Source organism: Centruroides vittatus, unplaced genomic scaffold, assembly GCF_030686945.1.
Source record: "Centruroides vittatus isolate TY-2023 unplaced genomic scaffold, ASM3068694v2 contig_3050, whole genome shotgun sequence".
Taxonomy (NCBI): Eukaryota; Metazoa; Arthropoda; class Arachnida; order Scorpiones; family Buthidae; genus Centruroides; species Centruroides vittatus.
In genome coordinates this window covers 272,046-296,675 of record NW_027121958.1, presented here as the reverse complement: position 1 = coordinate 296,675, position 24,630 = coordinate 272,046, and the positions used below count along the sequence as shown (strand labels likewise).

The window sequence follows — 24,630 nt, the reverse complement described above, 5'->3', positions numbered from 1 at the left end:
TTTCTTTTTAATTCTAAAATAACTTTTTTAAAAATTAACCGAATTTAGCGCTACTGTTTTTATATATAAATGAATTGGTTTGTTTTTTCCTTATATTTTTATTTATTTTTTTAAATCTAATTTGTTAAAAGTTAAGAAGAGAGAATTTTTAGAAGAAGAGAAGAAACAAAAACAAAAAAGTTCTAACAAAATAATTTGACAAGTTTTCTGGTTTTAATCATAATGTTGTGTTTTGTTTCCAATTTCGTTAATGGCCGCTAACATCCATTACTTCTCCTGACTTTTATCTGTACAGATGTTCTGATAAGTTATTACGTCAACAACTGTTATTTTTTTTGTTTCAAGCGAATTGTCAAAATAATATTTCAATAGACTAAACTCTGTTTAAAATTCTCCATCTTTTTTGTTTTTTTTTTAAATAATTTTTATTTTCTCGATACGAATGGCCGATCTTCCGATTAACCCCGTTGTTTGTATCCATGCGTATTTTCGATTCAACGATGCACATCGATGAACACCCCTTTAAAAATAATTATGTAATTCGTAATCCCTCATTTAAACCTTCAAACATATTTTTATTTGTTTATTTTTACCGAATTTAATTTCTTAATATCCGTTCGCTATTTTTTAAATTTTTTATTTTTAAATTTTTTGTGTTTCTTTTAATTGTCGTCAGATGTCACTTTGCGTGAAAGGCGAAGTTTTAATTATATTTACGTAATAGGTTTCGTCCAATGATCAATTACTTTACTTTTGAGTGTCGTAAAACGGGAAACGTGATTTGTTAGATTCTTATTAATCGATCATTAAGTGGTAATAGATTTAAAAGCCGAAATATTATGTCATTTATTATTATTTAAGATTAGAATGTTTGTAATTTCTCGTTTTATGTTATATAATTCACGGATATTACGAAAAATATGATAAAACGCGAGAAGGAAGAAATAGTTTATACTATACTATACATCACTAGGAAGGGTTTATACTTACGTCACTAGGAAGAAACGGAGCTCTTACGTCACTAGGATGAAGGTTGTAGCCTACGTCACAAGGCAGGAAATTATCTACGTCACTAGGTTAAAAGAATTGTAGCCTGACAGAAGGAAGGAAGTGGCTTAAGTTTTCAAGAAGGGAAGGATATCGCCTACAATACACAATTTATTTATATTAAGTTACTAGGAACGAGCCTACAGGAGAAGATAGCCTACTTTTCTAAGAATACGAAAGTAAGAAAGGCCGTCCGTAAGGAAGAAACAGTGAAAATACATTAACCCAACAAGAAATCGAGATATTCATCAATAAGAATATAGCCAAAATTAGCGAAAATATTAAGAAAAATCACAATGAAAATGGCAACTGAATAAAATATCTCTGGTCGTTAGGAAGAAAGCAGACGTTAAGATATTATTAAGCGAAAATAGTTTATGTAATCAAGATGAAACTATCGCCTACATGAGAAGAAATAGTGTCCTATTCCTCCGTACGTAGGCGATAGTTTACATTTAATGAAGGCTGCCGAGATAGCCTTCGTGGTGTATGTCACGTCGCGTAGAAAGGCATTAAAGCATTCTTCGTTGCCAAGGAAGATTTAAAATAAATTAATAATGTCAAGTTTCTAAATTTTATCAAAGACGAGAAGGAATTTATGATGACATCTATGTCAACATGTCAAAGATTGATATGTAGAAGCTTATTTATTGCATTTCTCATTTTCAACCGCAGCTAATTATCGAGTAATATTCTCTTGTGATTTAGCATATTTCTAACTAATAGGATAATAATAACCTATACATTAACAAAAGAATTTTTTATACACGCAATTCGCAATAATAATTGTTTTTAATTCTGGACATTTATACATATTTAAATTGTTAGCGTTTGTAAAATGTCTTTATGGCTAGGATATTATTAAATGCAGATTAATTTAGCAAAAAAAACAGGCCAAATATTTTCGACCAATCAAAAGACGCGTCACTTTTCATATGTAAATTTTAACCAATAATATTTCGCCAACTCAACGAATTTAAATATCAGAAATATATATGTATTGTAACGGTTTTGTAGACCGTTGACGATTAATGAAATCAATATGGCGGCTTGGGTAACATCTTTCTTATTTGTTCTCCGAATTACCACCTCCGTTCTCGTTCCCCCAGGTGCCCCCCACTCTTACAGGCGCGCGTTACCAAACACAAAAGGAACGCCATCGTCTCATTATCCCCCAAACCAACTCGTCTCTCTCTCTGGCCCATTACCGAAATTGAAATTTCTCTACTGACAAGCTGCGTTATTAAGAAAATTGACCGGAGCAAGGTAATTGAACGGACGACCGACGGTCGGGGAGGATGGAAAAGGCGGGTCACGTGACTGCGGTGACGTCACGCGGCTGACGTACCGATATCACGGAACGCATCTAAATTAAACTCGGCCAAGCTTCTCCCCCTCCTTATTTTTTTCGCCCCCCGCCTTCCTCCCATCTCGTCCACTTGTCTAGGTGATTATGTTACCGGGTTCGATTACCGAAAAGATGGTTGATGGATATTTCGTACGGGCGGTTAGCTGTAGCCGGTTTATCGGTAATCGTTTTATAGAGATTTCTGTAGATGAATGGTTGATCATCTTTGTTATACGCCAGGAATAAAATGCGTCGATCATCCACGGTTTTATAATTTTCTTAGTTAGATTACGCCCGTACGTTTCGAGCAAAGTTTTCGACTTTCGAGTTTCCTAATTCCAAACAATTTCAAATCACGAGGAAAATACGGGCAGAAACACATTATTTTTCAATTGAAAACAATTTGCAAACGCCACAGAATAATTTGAATTTGCTTCTTAGCATCCAAAACCACTCTGGAAAGGTCGAGAAAACGGTTCTTAATAAAATTTCCTGCGGTGTAAAGTACAATAAAACGATTGTTAACGCCACCATTATGCTAAAACATTTTGTTACTCGAATTTTACTTACCGAAAAAGAAGGAATAAAAAAAAAAGCACATGAAAATATTTTAAATAAAAGAGGTTTACAGTGCTTGTTGTAAAAAGAAACCAACGTCGCACCTGATAGGTGTGTGTGCATTATATACACGATGGGTGTCCACCCATTTGTCACGTGCGGCGAACTGTGGGTGGACCCCAGCGAATGGTGTACCTAATTAGAGGTCCTCCACCCTATAAGACAACAGAACGGTTGGGTGTCGTAAGAACACGATGCTATGTCTCCTGCAGGAAATGACTCAAAAGGCGTATTTGACTGGATAGCTAAATGAGTAGAAAATGATTTTTTCGTGTTTTCCTTTCAACAAAACCAATCAATGAAAAGTAATTCACTTTCCTGTAAAAAAATCGCAATTGTTAAAGCGGAATAAATTATTTATAATGTTAATTAAAAAAATAAAAAAAACCTGTAAATTCTACAACTTCAGTCTTTTTATTCATCTTTCAAATTCTCATAATACATTGAATTCACGCTTTTTACCATAAAAAATACATTTTTTTAAAGGAATATTTTAATGGTAATAACTTTATCTATCGATAAATTTGGGAATTTACAAGTTTTTTGCTATTTTTTAGGGAATCCATTCGAAGTTCGCCGATTCTCATTTTTCAATTCTTAATTAATACATTATTTAATCAATTATCAACTTATTTGATTATCGTAATTAAGAAAAAGTATCGTGTTTACTTAAAAATATCGATGTTAATTAAGAAATACTGCCTACAAAATTACAAAAATCTAATTAAAATGTGAAAAAAGTTAACTGTATTTTTTGTGTATCGTTATTTAAATTTAAAAAACAAAAAAAAACCCATTAAAACATGCGATTAAAATTATAAAAATAATTCGAATCATGCCAGAGATAAATTCAATTTTTATCCATTTAAGTAATTCACCAGAGATGGATTAATATTAATCAAATTGGAATTGTAAGTTTACAAGGAGCATGAGCACTGTTAAATTTAACAGTACGCAAGCTCTGTATTAGTGAATTAGACAGCTGTTTTATATCTCTATATCCAAAATAGAACAACCGTTTTTCCGATAGTTCAGTAGGGAGGGAGCATAGAAACTATCTCGGTTGGGGTCTACACTTGTAAGAGCTTAATGAAGCACATTGCCGAGAACATTTGCTTAATTGGGCGTATGGTAAGTCAAAAGATGTGACCTTTTTACTGATGGCTCTTAATGAGGTCAGATAAGAAGGTTCTCATTAACGTTGTGTCCCACTCACACGTCTCATTGTAGGCGTGCACTCTGCTTTTGACAGACCACATTGACACCCAAAGTTCCTCTTTAATAAACTTATTTTTCTTGTATTAATATTAATTCCCTTACAACTTAGCTATATAACTAATTATAATTCTGAAAAATCATTTCAAAAAATGTGTAATGTAGTCATGAATTTTACATGGGAAAATTTCGAAATTTAATGAAGTATCTTGCAAACCCCAACGAGAGGGATATTATGGCGGTTTATATTTCCGATTTGATTGGATTTTTTTGAAGAAAGAAAGAAGTATAAGAGGCAAATCATAGCTGGTAAAAATAGGAAAAAATAATAAAAAGCAAACGACAAGTTTTAGAAGTAAAGTAAGTGTCAGATAGCCGTCTGCAATCGTCTAGCCCTAACGACCTGAATGGCGAAAAAGCCGCCAATTTTTGGCACTGGAGTCAGCAGGAGTTCAACCACAATCCTCAAATAATTGGTCGTAGAAGAGGTGGACTAACGAGATCGATTGAACTTAGATGATACCAAAGAGCAAAATAGGGTGAGCTTAACGATCCCTTTTTAGCAAAAGTGGGGTCGGGTGATTCTTTTGACGACAGGCATATGTAAGGTGATTATAGATAGTCTTCTGCTCTACGTTTAGCTTAAGTGGTCGTTTAACGATCTACAACCTCCAGATATTTTGCATTTATATAATACAAAAATACTTTTAGAAGTTTTAAATTTCTTTAAAGGACGATCCGGTTGAATACAATTCATTCATTATTTTATTATATTAATTTTTCCAAGTTTATTTATAGAAAACGATTTTTTTTTAATTCTTTAAAAAGCATCGTTCTGAAGCTAAAATATACCAAGTGGAACCGCTCTGAATTGAATAAACATAGCCTGATTGTAACGTTATCTGTATAAGCCCGCATCCTGTCAATTTATGGCCTCTCTATTATATTTAGGCTCAATATATTCAAACAATCAAACAAACCTAGTTTATGACGCAAAGCAAATTATACCTTTACATTTACAATAGTTAATTTCCTAGAAAATAAACAAAATTCTAATTATATTACTCCAGTTTTTCTCCCTCCACCTTTCCAATTAATTATTAGTACAGCTGTAACGTAACTTGTTACATAAACGTGCAATAGGTACAGTACATTTAAAAATTAATTATAGTGTTTTTAAAACCCAAATTTATGACATAAGATTAAGTGTAAGAGGCTAATTATTAGTTTATTATGTATTTCATCGATATCACATAAGATATCAAAATTACGTCGCATATGCCAAGTAACGATGACATACCAAGACAGCTTGATTGCATGACATAGCATGAGTTCGAATTTATGTCACAGCTGTCGGCGGCATCTGGGATATGTGCTGCAAATGAGATAAGATGGCGAAGAGTTGCCAACACACACGTAACACCTGAAAAATTTGAATTTTTTCGAAAACAAAAGGCCTAAAAAACACAAGAGTTTTGTATGCAGAATCGTAAAATAACATAAGAAGGGAGGTAAAAAAAGGCTAGATATTGAGCTTAAAGAATGTTAAGCAGAATGGTAACTATTATACTGACAGTTCAATCAGATGGCTGTTACGATATTAAAGGCGTCACTAAATCCGAGATAAGAACGTAAAGAAGAAATCGTTTATGTGACACTTCATGAATAATGTAATACGTTTTTTCGTCTTAAATCGTTATACGCTCCAAATGAAATGATTAGTATGTTGATGGCCGATTAGCTAGCGATAAACTGACGTATTCGTGAAAAGAAATCGTAAAAAAGAACCTTTGAATTTATATTTTTCTATTCTTTAAACAAAATCACTTGCAATTTTCAACATCATCACTTGCATCGACAAATAACTTTAAACGAGATTTAATCTTAGATAAAATGCCAATAAATAAGTTATCCTTCATAAATTAGTATATAAAATGACAAGTAGAAAAGTTTACAGCATGTTACAAAATTGTTATTTTTTAATTCTATTCAGAATTAATTATAATAATTTGTATAAAATTGTCATATATTATACACTCCTTAATAGAGTTATATATGCTATGAATAAATATTAAGCGTGTCATAAAGATTGAATTTTTACTCTAATAACTTAGTTAAAATTTTTGTGGATTGTTAAATAAATCAAATATTATTATTTTTCGTTTATTTGAAACGATTATATATTATTTTTTTTAAAATTATATAATAATGTTTTTGTAACTTATTTTTGATTGGCAACACTTTATCTCATAAAAAAAAACCAATCAATTCGGAAGCTCGCGATCTACTTTTTGAGAAGTTATTACAACTTCTGAATCGCATTCTTTGATAATATAAGCTTTTGTAATATTCTAACACGTATGGAGTGGTGACAAAATCTAGTAATATTAAAACTGTAATGAGTAAATCGTATTCTTGTAGCATTGTTCCTAATTCAGGAGAGATATTCGCTGCGAAATAGCCGTTATTAACATGCAAACTACCCAACTTTACTTCTCTTCCCGCATGCAACGGAAACATTTCCAGCGCCACCTAAGAATATTTTAAAATTAATTTAATCCATAGACATCCCACACTAAAATGGAATCTTTTCTCGTTTTACATCGTAAAACACAAATATTGGTGATATTATATAACTCAATTATGATTATTTACTTATTTTGAATCGAATTGCAAGATTCAAACTTCATTTGATTTGAAACCTTACAAAATATGACTCATTGGAATTGAATTACACAAACAGATATGACTAGAAAACTAGAAAAAAAAAAAAAAAAAAAAAAAGAGAGAGAGAGAGAGAAGCGGCAGTTCATTCAACATTTAATCTCTTAAAATTTTCATATAGAATAATTTAAGGAATTGAAAAAATTAAAAAAAAAAAAAAAAAAAAAAAAAAAATTGCAATTTAACGAATTTTTGTCACGACAGGGCGTAAATTATAGACGTTTCCAAAAACAAACACTTCGTATTTAGCGGGTTTACAGATTATAAATCATTCCAGAAAACTAACAAAAAAGAAGAAACTTGGTCCGAAGATGTCAAATTAGGCTCAGAGTGTCACGTAGCGGGTTTGACAGCTTCCATTTGTCTTGCTGCAATCGGAGTAGCCTACTCCCCGAAGGTGACGATGGATATCGAGATGTGATTTGGGAGAGGTCCTATTTTTTTTTTTCTTTCTTATCTGAGGTGAGGTGAATCGATACTGAATTCAACTTCATTAGTGCCACTTATTGACGCTAATATCTCGACAACGGACACGCACATGAACTCTTAAGATGTGTTGACAGATGACAAACCGTCCTACGCCCATATAAAAATGATGGAGAAAATTAAACCCCGCATAATTTAATCTGTACGATAAGAGATGGCGCCACATTAAATTACTAACTTAAATCAAACCGTCTAATCAAATCTTTATGTAAATTTTAATTACCATTATAAAAAATCATCATAAAATTCAAATTAAATGATATTTAAGTATATAAATTTTAATTATAGTTTAATATATGTAGATTATAAGAATAAATGTAATATGATATAAGTATTTAAGTTCTTATCAAAAGATGGCGCTAGTAAAAATATGTAATTGTTAAATTGATTTTTATCTTTTAGATTAAGCAATAATAAAATTCATAGTCAAATAAAAATTTATTTATTTATTTTTTAAATTATGAAAAAGCGATAAAACTTCTATTAAAGTAACAACGATATTGTTTATAAGTACAATTTCTTTCTCCTGCCATCTGTCGGGTAAAATTTTAATTAAACTAACTTTAAATAATCATTTATAATTTAATTAATTAATTTAATTCTTTATTTTAATAACATTCATTTATAAAATTTAATTTTTGTTTGAAATTCTTTTAAACATTTCAATATTACGAAAAGATATTCAACTTATATTAGATTTTAAATTTGACGTCATCAATTAATCAAAAACGTCATTTGAATTTCATCCAATAAAATGAGTTCGATCGAAATTAAATTCAAAATTTAAATTTATCATCTGTAAAAATTTTCTTTTCTTCTTTTTTTATCAGCGATTTGATCTTTTCTCTTCGTTTACTTTTAAAAGAAGATTTATTTCTTGTTCATAAATATAATAAAATTAATTTTTCAGGTAAGATAATCTATTTACGTATAAGAATTTTATTAAATTATGTTTAAAGAACCTTAAAAGGTTTTTCAAATTTGATTTACTTTACAAAGAATAATTTTTATTGATTAAGTAGTTCGATTTGGCTACGACTCAGATAATTCTTAAACAAAGAACTCAATAATATCACGGGGTCAAACTAATTTTATTTTCTTAAAAGTACTTGGCACGTCACATCTACGAATAATTTTATAAATTTTTAGAGTATATTACAATAAAAATATACTTAATAAAATGTATAATTTGATAGTAAAAATATAATAAAAAATTTGGTCTCATAAATTAAGCGACTTTTTGGTTTAAAATGACATTTTTTTAAATATTTATATACGTAATTCTATATATTTTACCCTTCAAACATTTTGATTTACATTCTTATAAAAGTATATTTTATATATTTTAAATCTGATCTGTCTAAATATAAAATATACAATACATAAAATATGTTACTACTGTAGAAGACAGTGCTTGTTCCCACTTGGGGAGAGACCCATTTATTTTTTCATGTTTAGATTTTGATTTTTTTCTTCCGTAAAAATTGTATATATATTTACACAAATATGTTTTCCTATTCTATAAATTTTTATGACTTTCAGATAATTAGAGTCCTCTCTTCTGGAGGCATCTCCTTCGGCAGATCGCACGTGTCGCGTTGTATACACATAACCCAATTCAATCCAGATAATTAAAAAATAAATGTTTAAATTTAATTTTATGTCTAAGTATATTCGACTGAACTCAAGAGATAAGGCAATGCAACACTTGCGAGATCTCCTGTAGGAAACTGATTCAACTTAAGTGTTAGGCACGTGAAGAAAACCCGGAAAACTCCACGCGAAAATTCAGTGTTTAATGATGTTATCGGGCCAGAGCCCTATTAATACATGGCTGGGCCCCTCAGTTTTTTGATATTTCGGGCCCCCTCTGGCACTTCAATCTTTCACCCCACTATAGCTGATAGCATGATTATAGTAGTGGTATAGAGCCCCTATTTTTGTATATTTTGTAAACGGTATCAGTTTTTTTTACATCTTCCTGGGCCCTAAGCACGTGTCTAGTGTGACTAATGGTTAAAATGGCCATGCACCCTACCAATGGTGAGCTATCTAAATGTGTAAGGTTAGACGATAATGTGAAACAATAATGATAAAATATCACAACAATACATAGACTGAGTATAAAATGTTAAGGATTCATAAAATATCTTTGTTCAAATTTTCTTATATAATAAAATCCTGAAGCGAAACTAATGAATAAATTTAAAAACAAAAATTAAAGAAATAATTTTTTAAAAATAATTCTCCAATAAATTGGGAAATAGATAAAATTTCATTAAAATTACATTAACACTTTTGAATACTTAAACCTAATTAATCAAGTTATTTTCGGGATAATTAAGCTTTAATTAATTAAAATTCAGGTGTTGTTTATATTATATACATACTTTTGAATATATTTAAATGTAAATTAATTAAACTGTATGTTGTGAAAAGGGACGTAAAATACTCAGGATTTGAGAAAAATAAAACATTGAGGCCTGGCTCAGGCTATTCATAAATGTTTGGGTTTGGCTTATTCGTAAACGGTAACGCGGCATGCCGAGGGGTATGCCTCCCAGGAGGCCTTTTATGGAAAACTGGCCCCTATTTAAGTGTTTCTAATGTGAAGAAATACAAAAAACTACACAAGGCTATTCAGTCGGAGAGGCGCGAATTTACTACCAACTATCAGTTTTTAGTGATTTTATCCACTCGGCCACTGGAGGGCCTACATTTGGGAAGCTATAAAAATTCACGAATTAAATGAATAAATTAAAAAGAAATTGCCGTGTATTGAAAGAAATAGTATACTAATTTCTAATCATGTGTTTCAGATGAAAGACAAAATTAAGAGAACTATTCCGTGTTGCGCCTGAAAGAAATGACCCCGTGCCTGGTCTTCTATCAGGGGACAAATAACTAATTTTAATTCGTTTAGCCAATGCACAGGAGATGTTTTAGATAACATATTAGGATATTGTTAAGAACACTCTGAGCAAATAATGTCTTACTCATCATGCAGATGTCGATAGAAGACAGTTTGCATATTTTTAACATGGGAGGAAAATTGAAAAAAATTTCAGGAGCAATTTTTTCCAAACATAAATGCTTATAATCATTAGAAACTATGAAACTACTCTCATTCATGAATGATGGATAGAATTTGCATTTGCAAACGATTAATTTGATTATACCTTCGGGAAATACTGTACATTCAAAATGTCGCCTTGAATCAATATGGTTTTAAGTAAAAATAATTTAAGTCAATTTATGCTATTTAATCATTTCGTTTGAAATAATATTCATAAATATTTTTATTTTTAAATATATTATCTTGTTATCTTGAATCAATACGAATTTAACTGAATTAATTTCCTCCGAGTTAAGGCAGGATGGCCAGACGATTAAGGTATCAGCTTACCACTCTGAGGGGCCCAGGATCGATTCGGGCGAAATTCCTGGGGCCAGAAACATCCCGAAGAGCCTCAAAAATTGTTGGTGAAGCTTCGGGTCCCAGGAATTTTTCGGGTAATTTGTTCCGGATATTGGGTCTTGTCTCTCACCATCCGGCCACTTCCATTGTGGGCTTGGTGGTGTCTACCATGGGCAAGATAAGGGATAATGGTCCTTTTAGTGCCCACAGGACGGAGTTGAAAATGAATATATATATATAAACATCTATAAATTAAACTTTGTAAAAACTTATAACTAGTTAGTGGTTAATATTTCTTTAAAAATATTTGAAATTTTTATTTTAAATTTAATTTTTATAAAATTTTTTGATAAATTATAATACATCTATTTTTTTTCGGAAAATAATTTTAAATGGTTTATGAAGTTGTGTTGTTTAAAAATGAATGAAACTTTGACATTTTATTAATGTATAAATTGAATAAAATTTTATTTCGGATAAATTTAGTTATGCTTTAGAGATTTATTAGACCTAGATATAATAATAAAATTTCAGATAGGATTTAAAATATATATTTAATTTAATGTAAATTTTAAAATATTTTGCATTATTTATAACATAAAATAATTTATGATATTTACACAGATAAACAAAGACATGTTTTAAGATTTGTTTAAATATTGTTTTAAAATAAAGGATTAGAATTGTTGCATGATATTATTCGTAACCCAGTTTTTTGGAGAGTTTTCGAGACCGCCTAAACACCCCAAAAATAAATAAAGAGAAAGAAGCCGGGAAAAAATTCTATGAATGTGTGTATGTGTATGTACTGTATATTGGTGTTTATTTCATTTAATACCTCAGGATAGAGTAACGAGTAAGAAACGAAATTTGGCATGATAGCTTGAGTATAAGGGGCATTGGTGCTATTAAATTTTGGAGGTTAAAGGTCGAGGGGTAGGAAAAGACAGGAGTCATGTGTCATATCTCGAGATGAGTCGGACTTAATGAAGATTTCACTCGTTATTCACATTTACAATTTTTTAAAACCACCCCTACCTTCAAAATTAAGCTTGTTGCTATTTTATAATTTAATTAATAATATAAAATGTTATTATAACAAAATATCATAACAGATGGCACCACACACAATTTCGATTTTCTGGTAGTGAATCTTTTTCTCCGGGAAAGTTACGCAACTTGTTGCTGGATTTTTTTCAATAATAAAATTTCAACTTAATATTGGGAATCCGGTTTGAAAATTGCTTAGGGTTTCCTATTTGTAATGTGCACAGACGAAGAAAAGTGATAAAAGTTCTTCTATCTTCTATATTTCGGTTCTGAGATGCTGTTGGCGTCCTCTAACCATGGGGGTCTAAATAGGCGCTTACTTATGCCCAGAGCGGACATGATCTGCCACTTAAATATTTATAATGGATTATACAAATTAAATTCTTTGTTTTAAAATTCATTCCATTTTGCATTCCTATTACGAATTTGTTCAGATCCAAAAGTGGAAAACTGAATGTGAAGGACAACGCCCGACATATCTGGATCAATTTACTCTTGAAAACTTCTGAGTTTATCTAAATTCGGAGAAGTTTACACTTTAATCATTCATCTAATTAAATCGTAATCTCATATAAGGCGTCAACACATTGCTCTGAGAAAGCTGGAATTGAATCTGTGAGGTCGGCCGGGGTATCACTCGTGATACCACTTAGTCGGCATTCAAGTCTGGAAGGCTTGCCCACAACGTCGTAGGATGGCGTTAAACGTTTAGAAATGTTAACCGAGAAAAGAGGAGATTAGGCGATCACGAGATCGTCTTCTCCATTGTTAGGCTCCCGACACCAGATAGGAATGAAATGCGCCCCATCACGCGCTAATTAACACTGACGAGTGAGGAGGATACGTAAATCTGGGATAAGACTTCGGCGCGGCTTCGAGTCACGGAGGAGACCATATTAAAACAACAACAAATTTAATAAATAACAAAATCTAAGTTACAATGCTAAGAATATTTCTTACACCTTTTCCTAATTTCGCGGAGAGAGAGAGTTTACAATAATCAATTTACTACCTCGTCTAGAGGTAGTATATTAATTATTGTAATATACTTGAGGAGTTCCTGCGTCTTTCGTGAAAGATGAGACGACGATAGTAGCTGTAGTGGAGGAACTTCGAGAGCTCGAGTACTGGAGGAACACTTGTTAAACTTTCGGGAGGAAAACTTCACTTGGGGATCTTCGAGAGAACTCGTCCACCTGATTCTTGATGAGAACCCGGATCTGCGTTTTCTCTGGAGTGGGACTTTTGTCGAACTCTTCAATCGCAGGAAATGGTTCTCTTTATTCGAATATTTCGAACCAATCAAAATAGGTTCTCGGTACGTCGACGGGATGTTCGGGGATGTGCGAAGGTGGTGGACATCCAGATGAACGCCCAACTTAGGAGATAAGGGGTGTGAGAAGGGAAATTTAACTTCCTTTCTGTCATAAAAGTGACAAAAAGTTTCCCTTTTCATAAACAACATGTGGAAGATATTTGTTTCTCACGCTAATTTATTTATTAACTACAAATTTTGGAGGAAAATATTATTTCAGCGAATATAGTCGTTTCCTTCTTTTCCCGATGAAGGAAATGACTTAGAATCTATGTTATAAGAGCGTTTTACGATTTAAAACAATATAGAATTAAAATTTCCGAATAATAAAAATTTAATCTCCTGACTGAATCTCACAAATCCCTGCAGTCAAAAAATCTCAGGAATTATTCGGGAATGGTCTATCTTGAATATTTCGAGTCTTCTTCTTCACCATTCGACTGTCTAATGTTGTGTCTGACCGAAAACTTGATGGGTATAATTAAAATATCCTATCCGTAAGAGTAAAAAACAAACAAGAAAAATCAGTCAAAAACTTATTTTAACTTGATGATATTGCAGAATATGTTTTGTATATTTTTGTTTTCTATTCATTTGTCATATTTTTAGTTTGGTTTGGCTTGTTTGGTTATACCAACGTAACAAGTGGGCGGTTTGCCGAGGGGATGCCTCCCGGGAGGACTTTAACAGTAAACTGGCCCCTATTTAGGTGTTACGAATGAAGAAAACCGGAAAACTTCACATGGCCAGCCCTTTGGCAAGGCGCGAACCCATGATCAACGTTCAGTAGTTTTATCCACTCGGCTACTGGTGGGCTGTTATTTATTATTATTGTTATTGTTTAAATCGAGAGGCTTTTACTGTTTAAATTCTAAGCCTAAAAACAAAATAAAAATTTGCAAGGGAGTAAGTTCTATCAGCGAGTGTTGCTTATGACACTGGAAAAGATCAGTTCAAGCCAGGCCTTATTCTAAGGTTTTCACCTACTGAACAAATGTCAGGTTTGTTTGGGCTTACGTTAATTAGCTGTTCTAAAAGATATAAATGGAAAATAAGGACAATAATACAAATCTTATATGTGTATAATTATTAATTTTAATTACCGTTCATGCATGACATGTGCAGTGTGTACTGTGCACCTGCAAGTGATATAATTTACTATACGATAAGTGCGCTGTGGTTTTAAATTAGTTTACATGATAAAGTTGATGTTTCGGCTGCATTAAAAATATATACATTGCATATATTCGATACAAATGGCAAATCATTCAAGAATTTGCCATTTGTATCGAATACCATGAATCCTGAAGGAATTTTGGCAATACAGATTAGAAAATCTCTCTAAAATGTGATACCAACATTCCTTCTACGTCTCTGTTTTTCGTAGGCCAAATAAAATGCTGTGTACAGTAAACCCGTGTTAACCGGATCGCACGGTACTGGATATTTTTTCCGGTTTAGCAGTTACATTTTATTCAGGTTCCGTTTTGGTCAGGTTTTACCCTACACTGTATAATTTAGATAAATATTTTAACTTTAACATAACCAGAAGAAAGAAATACTTATAAAACCCAGAATCGGATAATTAATTACTGCACAATTCAAAATTCCCAATATACATTTTGTGTCCAGCTCCAAAGGACAGAAGTTGTCCTTGAATGGCTTTGGAAGTCAACAAGGATCATATATACATTACTGTATGTTCTCAATAAGTAAACTCTTGCATCTATGATCTAATGGTCTAATGACTCTAATCAGATTTTGGGGGAAGATATATTTTATTATATTATTTAATTTTTTTCATTATGTTAAATTTCAGGATGGCCTTAGAAAAAAAATTGCCTATTCTGAGGACAGATTTTAATATTTTGGACAAAGAATTTGATTCAAATCGCGAAAAATTTGAAAATGAAATTAGAAAAATGGAAGATGAAATGAATCGTTTTAGAATTCAGATCGCATCACGCGAAGATGAAATTTTTGGAGGAAAGCAGGATACAAAAGAGAAAGGTGCAACTAGTGGACAACCAATAGATGACACAACTGATGAAATACAAAGAATAGATAATCGTACATGGTTGGATGCTATGAATTCTCCATCCGCTCATCCTGGCAGACTTCTAAAACTGAAATTTGATGTGCATGAATATAAGCTTGAAGAAATCACAGTCAAAACTGTATATAATAAGCTGCAGGTAGGTTTGATAAGTATTATATACTGCATATATAAATAATTTATGATTATTATAGAGTTATATATATATAAACTTGATGTGGCTACCAGTGTTCGAAAGTGCTCTGAATTAGATTGGCAAAGTTTAGACTTCATGCTCCGTCTCAGTTCCGTTTTTTTTTTTACCATCAATTCTCATACACTTTCTATTTCAGCAGGTTACTTTCTGTTTTAATTGGAAGCAGCTGGAGAACATTCGTTGGAGCACTAAGAGGCCCTCTTAGTGCTCCAGCAAATATGGGCACTAAGAGGGCCTCTTTTAGCAAGCCCACAATGGAACGACCAGGTGATGAGGGAGACGGAGCCCGATATATCTCGATGGACCACCCCCCAAAAAATTCTTGGGGATTTTTTGACCCGTTCGGATTCAATCTCGGGTCCCCAAAGCGGTAGGCTGCCACTTTGACCGCTCGGCCATCCAGCCAAAGAGAGGAGCTATGAATGCTTGAAATCGTTTTGGACTGATCAGTCGTATTTTACGTTCGATGGAAGTCACATCCACCAAAGGTAAAATACGACTCAGTCTCCATAACAACGTCCAGTCTACTTGAAGCTTTGAATTTTCGCGCATTTTTCGCAGTGGCATCCTTTACAGTTTGAATTGTATTTTTGTATATTTTTGGGCTGACTTTCGCTTCCGAAGAACATTTTGCTCGACTAGAATTTTTTAAATATATTGGTGAGAGATTTTGAACTTTCTTCCAAGTTTTCTTAGTCACTGTCCAAGTTTTCTGTCATTCTTTTGCTATCTGTCATTCTAATTCTCTTTTGCCCACTCCTTGGATATCTAGCAACAGTGTTACCATTTTCCAGTCTTTATACGATGCTGTAAACTATCCTCCTTGCCATCCCTATCTACAAAATGCTTAACTGTGAAGCTTCGCCTCCTTTCCTCGTGTTATTCAGTTACGATCAGTTACGATTCTTCTTTGTTCTTCATTAAGCTGGCTTCATTTTGCTTACGTTTGAAATATTTCTGCCATGACACCATGAATTTAAATCTGTGGAGTCCGTGGAAGAATCTACGTTAGCACGTTCTCAAATTTATTTTTAAAAATACCAAATATACCTGCTAAAACTGTACATATTTCCGTAGATAATTTCAATTAAAATTACTGAAACACATTTACTTATTTTCCTATTAATTAGGCCTTCAAATCAAGTGTTATATCTTGTTTACCAAACTACCACGTATTGTTTGAGTATCGATTCTCTACAATAAAGATAGATAAATAAGGAGTGCCCGACAGGGCTTTCTATGAGAAACTAGCCCTCATTTAGACGTTAGACGTGAAGAAAACTCAGAAAACTCCACGTAACCATCCATTGGCGAAGCATGAACCCGCAACCAACTAGAAATGTTCAGTGGTTTTATCCACTCGGCCACTGGTGGGCTTTTTACTATCTAAAAAACCAAGTTTTTTGGATAGTAAAAAGCCAATATATATGCAGGATGTAACTAAACAAATTCCCTTATTAGGAGAAGTTTTGTAAACAAACTACTAAAGATGCAACAATGACATGAGATCATATAAGATAAGCATATCTCAAAGTTTCATTTCAAACATGCGGCATGGCATTGGTTCCATCATGCACCGCTAGAAGACTGGTAGTTATAGACATGGCGAGAGGCGAAGAAAAAGGGTTCTGAGTACTGGAATTTCATTTCACGAAATCAGTTGTAACTGTTTAGCATCACTTTCGTACGAAGTTCAGTAAAAACCCACCAACGTGAAGACTATGGTACAAAGAATTTGTGCCTACTGAATGTTTATGCAAAGGCAGATTTGGTCTATCACCAACGTCAAAAGAAGCAGGCGATCGCGTGCGGGAGAGCTACCAACAGAGCACATGAAAACATATCCGCAGAAGCAGCAAAGATGGGTATCCCAAACAACATAACCGACTGGCATGTGTTACGTAAAAGACTGAAGCTGAACCGTAGTCTACAGTTACCGCAAGCATTACACGCCAAAGACTACTCTTGGTGATACAATTTCTGCACACAAATTATCGGCCTCATGGAACAAGATAATGACTTTTGTGACAAATTGGTCTTTAGCGATGAGGCAACCTCATTTCTGAACGGAAGGTTAACAGACACAATATGTGGATTTGGGGAACGGAAAACCCTCATACTTATGTGGAGCACATCCATGATTCTCCAAAAATTAATGCGTTTTGTGCACTTTCAAAATTCAGGATATATGGACATTTCTTTTTTTCTGAAATCACAGTGATGGATACGTTGGTAGAACAATAGCTGATGCCACAACTGGAGAGTGACATTTCCTGTTCAATTTATCAGCAAGAGGACCCGCCTCACTGACTTCTGGAGAGTTCTTAACACTCAATTACTAAACATGGATTGGTCGTTTGGAGTACGGCAATCAACAAATCTTGTCCCGACCTCCACAATCTCCCGACTTAACGCCACGAGACTTCTACGTGTGGGGGTATGCGAAGGTTATGTGTTTGTGCCATCACTGTCGACAAATCTGGCAGAATATGTGAGCCTGTATTATCGCAGCAATTGATAGGAGTACACTACACCAGTGATTCTCAAAGTGGGGGTCGCGCCCCCCAAGGGGGTCGTGAAAAATATTTGGGGGGTCGCTGAAAAATTGATGCCAGATCAATTTTTTCAAATATTTTATAAATTTACTATGGATTCATGTTTAAAAATAATAGAAATAAAAAATATATAAAATAATTTTTACTTAAATAAATTGCACATATAAATAATAAAAATAATATAAATATTTAAATACGAGCCTAACCCCTCCCTCCGCGGCCGGATGGCCGAGCGGTAAAGGTGGCAGCCTACCGCTCTGGGGGACCCGGGATCGAATCCGAACGGGTCGAATAATCCCCAGGTATTTTTCAGGGGGGTGGTCCGTTCGGATATGTCGGGCCCCGTCCCTCACCACCCGGTCGCCCCATTGTGGGCCTGGCCGAACCCATAATGGGCCTACTAAAAAAGGCCCTCTTAGTGCCCACAGGGCGGAAAGAGTTAAAAAAAAAAAAAAAAAACCCTCCCTCCGGGATGTTTTTTGACACATACTTATTCTTCGGGGGTCCTTTGAAATTTTTAAGTGCAGAAGGGGGGTCGCGGTCCAAAAAGTTTGAGAAACACTGCACTACACCATGTGTGGGATGAACTGGACTACCGATTTAATGTCTGCTGAGTAAGGAGAGGGGCTCATATCGAGCATGTATACGATATGTAATAAACTTTGAAAGGGTGCTTCTATATCTGTGTATGTATCACTGTCCTATGTTTAGCGTATTGTAGGTAACACTTTTTCGACATCGGGCTCATCATTTAGATATACTCTGTATATAATCTAAAATATTGTGTATTTTATATTTTAGATACAAGCAAAGCGTGAAGAGCCAGACGACAATAAAACCATTGTACACGAATATAACAGAGAATTTCTTCTTCCAAAAGGAACTGATTGCGAACTCATCAAAGCATTTTTATCCCAAGAAGGTATTCTAACAGTCGAAGCACCACTTTCCAGATGGACAGCACCACCATCGAGAGAAGAACATAAATTAAAGATCCTTGCCGATTAAAATTTCTTCTTTAATGGTTTTTACAATTTTTTTTTAAAAAATTATTAATTACAGCAGTAAAGAAAAATTCAATTTCAAAATTGTAATACAGTATTTTATTTTCTGACCAGAAATTACATGTAAAATTTTCATAATTCATAATTCTGCAAAGTGCAAATACAACTATATATTTGAATTATAAAAGCAATATAAAAATCATAATTAAAAACTTTTATAAAGTAAATTAAATACCAAATTGTGATTAACATATTGGTCTTGAATAAATTATTTTTTTTTTATTCATGGAGAAAAACAAGATAATCGGAATTTGATTATTTCCCTTTGCGATCTGTAAAATAATATGATTTTAGAAATTTGATATTACAAAATTATGAAATTCGAACATAAATATTACCATTGGTGCAATCTGAGGGAAGGACGCATAAACCATGGTTGCTCCTGATATAATCTGATTGGCAGTAACATCCTGGTTTGCATTTTTTTGCGCAGAATACAGGTGTTGGAATTTCACAAGTTGGAATACAAAGAGGTCCACAATCTATCCAAATTTCATTTTCTTGTTTACATCGATTACCATTAACTGGTGGCTTAGCTGCAATAAAACCAAATAAATGTACGAAAAATTCCAATTAACAAAATTAACGCGTTTAGCAATTTCTTTTCAATTGGAAATGCCATTTTTTCGATTAGTGAATTAATTTCTTAAAATATTAAAAATTTAACTTACGCGTATTTCGACAAATTGCATAAGGTACACATTCATTATTTTTTCTTACAAATCCTTCTTTACATTTGCAGCCCATTTTACAATTACTGTCATTACAAATTGGTTTAGTGTTATCGCAAGTTGATTCACAACCACATGTCATATATATTTCAAAATCACTTCCACAATCAACTCCGGTTACTAAAGATTTTAAAGCAATTATTAGAAACGCAAGGATGATGGATAAATTAAAGAATACTTACTCTCATTTTTACATTGGGTGGGATGAACACAAAAACCTTTTTCATTTCTAACTAAACCATCCGTGCATACGCAACCCGTGTAGCACGAGACTGGACAGTTTATAGGTTTCTTGTAATTGTCACAAGTTTTTGGGCATACCTGTTTGCATTGAACATATTCTTCTCCGGCAATCTTGCATTCGTTTTCTGTAATTATTTATTTATATTTTTAATATGCTTTTCAAATACAGTGGTGCCTCATATAACGTACTTAATCCGTTCCAGGTGCACGTCCGTTAAGTGAAACGTCCGTTATATGAAACGCATTTTCCCATAGAAATACATGTTAAAACGTCTAATTCGTTCCGCAGCATAAAATAACTGTACTGTATCATAAAAAAATGAACATGGGGTGCGTTCTTTTATTCTTCCGCGTAACTCTGCGCGAGCGACATCCGTTTAAAAATTCCTGCGGAGTGCGCGCCATCGAACGGCAAAAACGGCCGCTTGTAGCAGTAGTTTACGATGGAAAGCAACATGGCGTTCTCCATGGCTCAGATAGTTTCGTTTCCGGGTCCATTATGTGGTTTTATGAATGAAAATTTAGAAATTGTGAAAGCGCGAGTGATGTAAGTGTCTTTACGAATTTTTTTTCGAGGCTATTTTGAATGCTCTTTCAACAAATAATCCATTTTATGGTTAAATTGGGACCCTTCTTTTGCCTTTAAAAGCTCATATTTTAGAATTATAGATTCCTCCATCACGATACTATCGATAGTACGGGCGCCGCCATCTTTCTTTCTTTCACTGTCGTTCCTAAATGCCTACAAACAGCAGCGCACTCCCGTAGTAGCGGAGACGCAGAGAGACCGCTATTAAAGAACGCACCCATGGAGCAGTCACCAATTATGCCGGAAAGTCCGTTGTTCGCAGCCAGTCCGTTGCTCGAGTCACGTAACGGCCAAACAGAAAGTCCGTTGTTCGCAGCGTCCGTTATTCGAGGCGTACGTTATACGAGGCACCACTGTATATAATTTAATATTAAGATTTAAGATTTCAGAGTCTATTGTTTAATAATATAAATTTTATATTCAAAAAAGGAAAGCGAAATCATTGAAAAAAGATTTCTATCAGACAATACTCTTTCTTTCTTTGCTTGTTTGTTCGATGATTATTCCCGTTTCTTGTTGTACGAATACAAGAAACGGGAATAAAAATGTCTATCGAAATTCTCAGAACTCACAAGTACGATAGTCACACAAGACGGACACTTTCAGGCATAAAAACATTTGAACGATGTCGTGAAAACTCCTTAAAGAGACCCGAAATTCCCTCCAAAACTAACAGAGTTTCCCCTAAATATTTTGGCTCCAGGTGCAATGCATATATGCATACATTATTCTTTTGACAATCCAGAGAAACACAAATTTTTACTTTAGGGCGCATAGTGTAACATTTTGCGAATTTAGCGGGACAAAATTATATCAAGAATGGAGAAATTTAATTATAATCAAAATTTATTTATAATAATTAGAATTAATCTTAAAACAAGAGAAACATATAATTTTGCACATTACATATTATCGCAACTAATACTATCGCCAGAATCACTAACAAGTTGGAATACAAAAAAGACCACACTCTCACCAAATTTCATTTTTTTCTTTTGTTTACATCGACTCATATTAGTTGATGATCTCTTTTTGGTTTCTAACATTTTCCAGTCACTTTAAGATCCATTGGTCTATTGATTGAGTCTCAATCTTAGGATGTACGGTATGCGGTAAGCCGCGTATTTTGCCATAATATAGATTTTTTTAAAAAAACTCTTTTTGCGCTGTGGGCACTAAGAGGGCATTTTTAGCAAGCCCATTATGAGTACGGCAAGGCCCACAATGGGGCAGTTGGGTGGTGAGGGACGGGGCCCGACATATCTGGCCCGACATATAGACCATCACCAGATAAATTCCTAGGACTTTTTCGATTCATCCGAATTCGATCCTGGGTCTCCCAAAATGGTAGGCTGACGTTTTGGGGGACTATTTTTTAAAGAAACATTTTATTACGATGGTACTTTTTCCATCTTACTCGTTAGGTGAAATCCAATCAAAAATAAATGATTAAATATTTAAATACTTTCTCGAACCTTTAGATGTGTATTTCTCCATATTGGCACGTTAATCGGAAATTAACACTTTAAACTTATCTAATATACATCAAGAATATGGCCGATTCTTTCTTCCAGAACATTTTAAAATTAAATTGATGTAATTAATTAATTTATAATTATTTAAAATATAACAATAACTATTTATATTTATATTTAACAAGAGATGCGGCCTGGAGCTTGTCTTCTGCCAAATTGCTTAGTAATTATTCATCCTTACAACCGAATAACGAATCCTGCTGTTCGTTTGATACTTGGAATATGTAATGTTAAAACAATAATTTAATTAAAATATAAAAAATTCGGTGAAACGAAAAAGCTTAAATATATTTTATATTGTTCTATCATTATTACTACACTATTAATTTTCACAGAATTTAAATTTTTATTGCTTAAACAGAGTATTTTAATTAATATATTTGTCTACTTACTTGGATTAGGCTTTTGTATAAAATCTGGATAACAATATCCCAATTTATCTCTAATTAAGCCTGGTTTACAGTAACATCCTGGGACGCATAATTCAGGACATTGAATATGGGGATAGCATGGATCAGGACAAGGATTTTCACACTCTAAATATATTTCTCCAGGCAGTTTACAAATTTTTTCTAAATAAAGTTTCACGTTCAATATCAATAAATAAAAATAACATTTAAAAACTTATAGTTTATATAGATACTTAATTTAACTATTTTTATTAACGTTGAAATCTATGTTTAGAATATAAACATGTGGATTTTCTATAGATTTAACTCTACTCAAGTATTATAATATTTTTATACATACATTAAAAATGATACTGAATAAAAAATTTTAATATAATAAAATAATTTTAAAAATGATATTTTTAACCCACAAATAACTTATTTTCTCGATGACGCCATTGAAATTAACGAGCTAGAATATACTATACATAGAGTGGCTGTGACCATGTTATGACTAAAAGTAAAATGGCGGTCGACATAATTTCTCCATCACAAATACTAATAAAGTTATAAATTTTTAAAATTGCACACGGACTTTATGGACACCCTGTATATCTCATCCAGAGTAGTCATTTGTTTCTTTTCCATTCTTTACTTGTACTTATAGCTAAAAGTATCGGATATTGATCGTTGATTTACATTTTATGTTAATAGGAGTTTTAAAGAATCATCTTGTATAGTATCAGATTGTAAACAGCTCTTTTACAAAGAGGAATTTTATATACTATGTGCCAATAATAAGCGACTTACGTGCATTGATCTGAGTACATTGTGTCTTCTCGATACATGCATCGTTAATATTTCTGACATAGCCTTGTTTGCAGAAACAGCCTGTTGAACATGTTTTGCATCCTATAAAATTATCTTCACAACTGTGATCGCAACCGCAGGTCATAAATTCTTCATTTGGATCATCGCACTGATTCTGTACTGGATAATTAAATATGAATTCATTTATAAACATTTTGAAACTGTCGTTTTACAATCATAGTGTTTACTGTTTAATGTATAATAATTATAATTACAATAAAGTGTTTTATGACCTTTTCCTTTGTGACCTTGCTTTTATGAACTGTATAATTTCTTAACTATGGCTGTATACATATATTTTTATTAAACATTTCTGTATGATAGGACTAATTAAAATTTTAATTCCAGAAATGTAATCCCAATTTACAGTAAAACAATCGGTATATGGAAATTAGTAAGGTTATCTTTACTGTTGTTTCCAATAGCAAATAAGGTCATAAAACAAGTTCTGTTCTATACGAGTTGTCCTAAATACCTGATAATTAAAATAAAAAAAAAATAATTATTTCAAACGTGTATACAGGGTGGCACTAACGTCAGTTAACGCAAACAAATAATTCTTTGTTAGTCAACTATTTGTGAAAATATGTCGATTACTAAATTGTATTAAACAAGAATGATCTCATATATAAGTAATAAAATATTTAAATAAAATAGTAATTTAATCATTCCAATGGTTAACTGACGATTGGACCACTCTCTATTTTGATTACGATAACTTTTTATAATCATCTTTCGTTAGAACGCCATTATGCGCGAGTTGTAATACATTAATTAACTAAGCCGTTAATAATTGAATAAGATTTATATATAATCTTAATTTTAATCCACAAATTCATCTGTAAAGAATTGGATTGACTAAATACGGCAATTCAACACTTGGGCGATCCATCAAGGGAAAACTTCTTTCTATGGGAAACTGACCCTATTTTCGTATTAGATATGTGAAGAAAAACTGCGTGGCCAGACCTTTGGTGCGTGGTGCGAACCCACAATCAACTTTAATATAATTTTATAAAATAACTGATGATAAATAAAATTTCCTTACCTTTTTGTTGTGAAAAAACAAGAACAAATGTGGACAATAACACCAAAATGATCTTCATGCTTTTGAAATGCTTGCTTTACAAGACTTGAATTTAACAATTATTTTTAATAAAAGTTCAAATGAACAGTTTTAT

At 32.8% G+C, this 24,630-nt stretch overlaps 2 protein-coding genes across 2 annotated transcripts; one reads left to right on the top strand and one right to left on the bottom strand.

The window, feature by feature from the left end:
* The first annotated feature begins 8,189 nt into the window (after positions 1-8,189).
* LOC136972858 (alpha-crystallin B chain-like) lies at positions 8,190-19,287 on the top strand. Its single transcript, XM_067267500.1, has 3 exons — positions 8,190-8,348; positions 15,041-15,416; positions 18,830-19,287. Exons 2-3 carry the CDS (start codon positions 15,042-15,044, stop codon positions 19,034-19,036), a joined length of 582 nt encoding a protein of 193 aa, XP_067123601.1. The 5' UTR covers positions 8,190-8,348; position 15,041; the 3' UTR covers positions 19,037-19,287.
* Positions 19,288-19,297: 10 nt separating this feature from the next.
* On the bottom strand, positions 19,298-24,630 carry LOC136972857 (von Willebrand factor-like). Its single transcript, XM_067267499.1, has 7 exons — positions 24,498-24,630; positions 23,390-23,569; positions 22,583-22,762; positions 20,006-20,191; positions 19,764-19,943; positions 19,431-19,628; positions 19,298-19,364 (listed from the first exon to the last, which is right to left on the bottom strand). The coding sequence occupies exons 1-7, from the start codon at positions 24,553-24,555 to the stop codon at positions 19,348-19,350; spliced, it is 999 nt and encodes a 332-aa protein (XP_067123600.1). The 5' UTR covers positions 24,556-24,630; the 3' UTR covers positions 19,298-19,347.

Bases quoted from the DNA above. Each gene is read 5' to 3' on its own strand.
- LOC136972857 (XM_067267499.1), bottom strand. From the start codon at position 24,555: ATGAAGATCATTTTGGTGTTATTGTCCACATTTGTTCTTGTTTTTTCA. The intron at 20,192-22,582 runs GTAAGTAGACAA...AAATAATTACAG, and splicing joins TATACAAAAGCCTAATCCAA to AAAACGAATGCAAGATTGCC. The intron at 19,944-20,005 runs GTAAGTATTCTT...TAAAATCTTTAG, and splicing joins CACCCAATGTAAAAATGAGA to TAACCGGAGTTGATTGTGGA.
- LOC136972858 (XM_067267500.1), top strand. From the start codon at position 15,042: ATGGCCTTAGAAAAAAAATTGCCTATTCTGAGGACAGATTTTAATATT. The intron at 15,417-18,829 runs GTAGGTTTGATA...TTTATATTTTAG, and splicing joins CTGTATATAATAAGCTGCAG to ATACAAGCAAAGCGTGAAGA.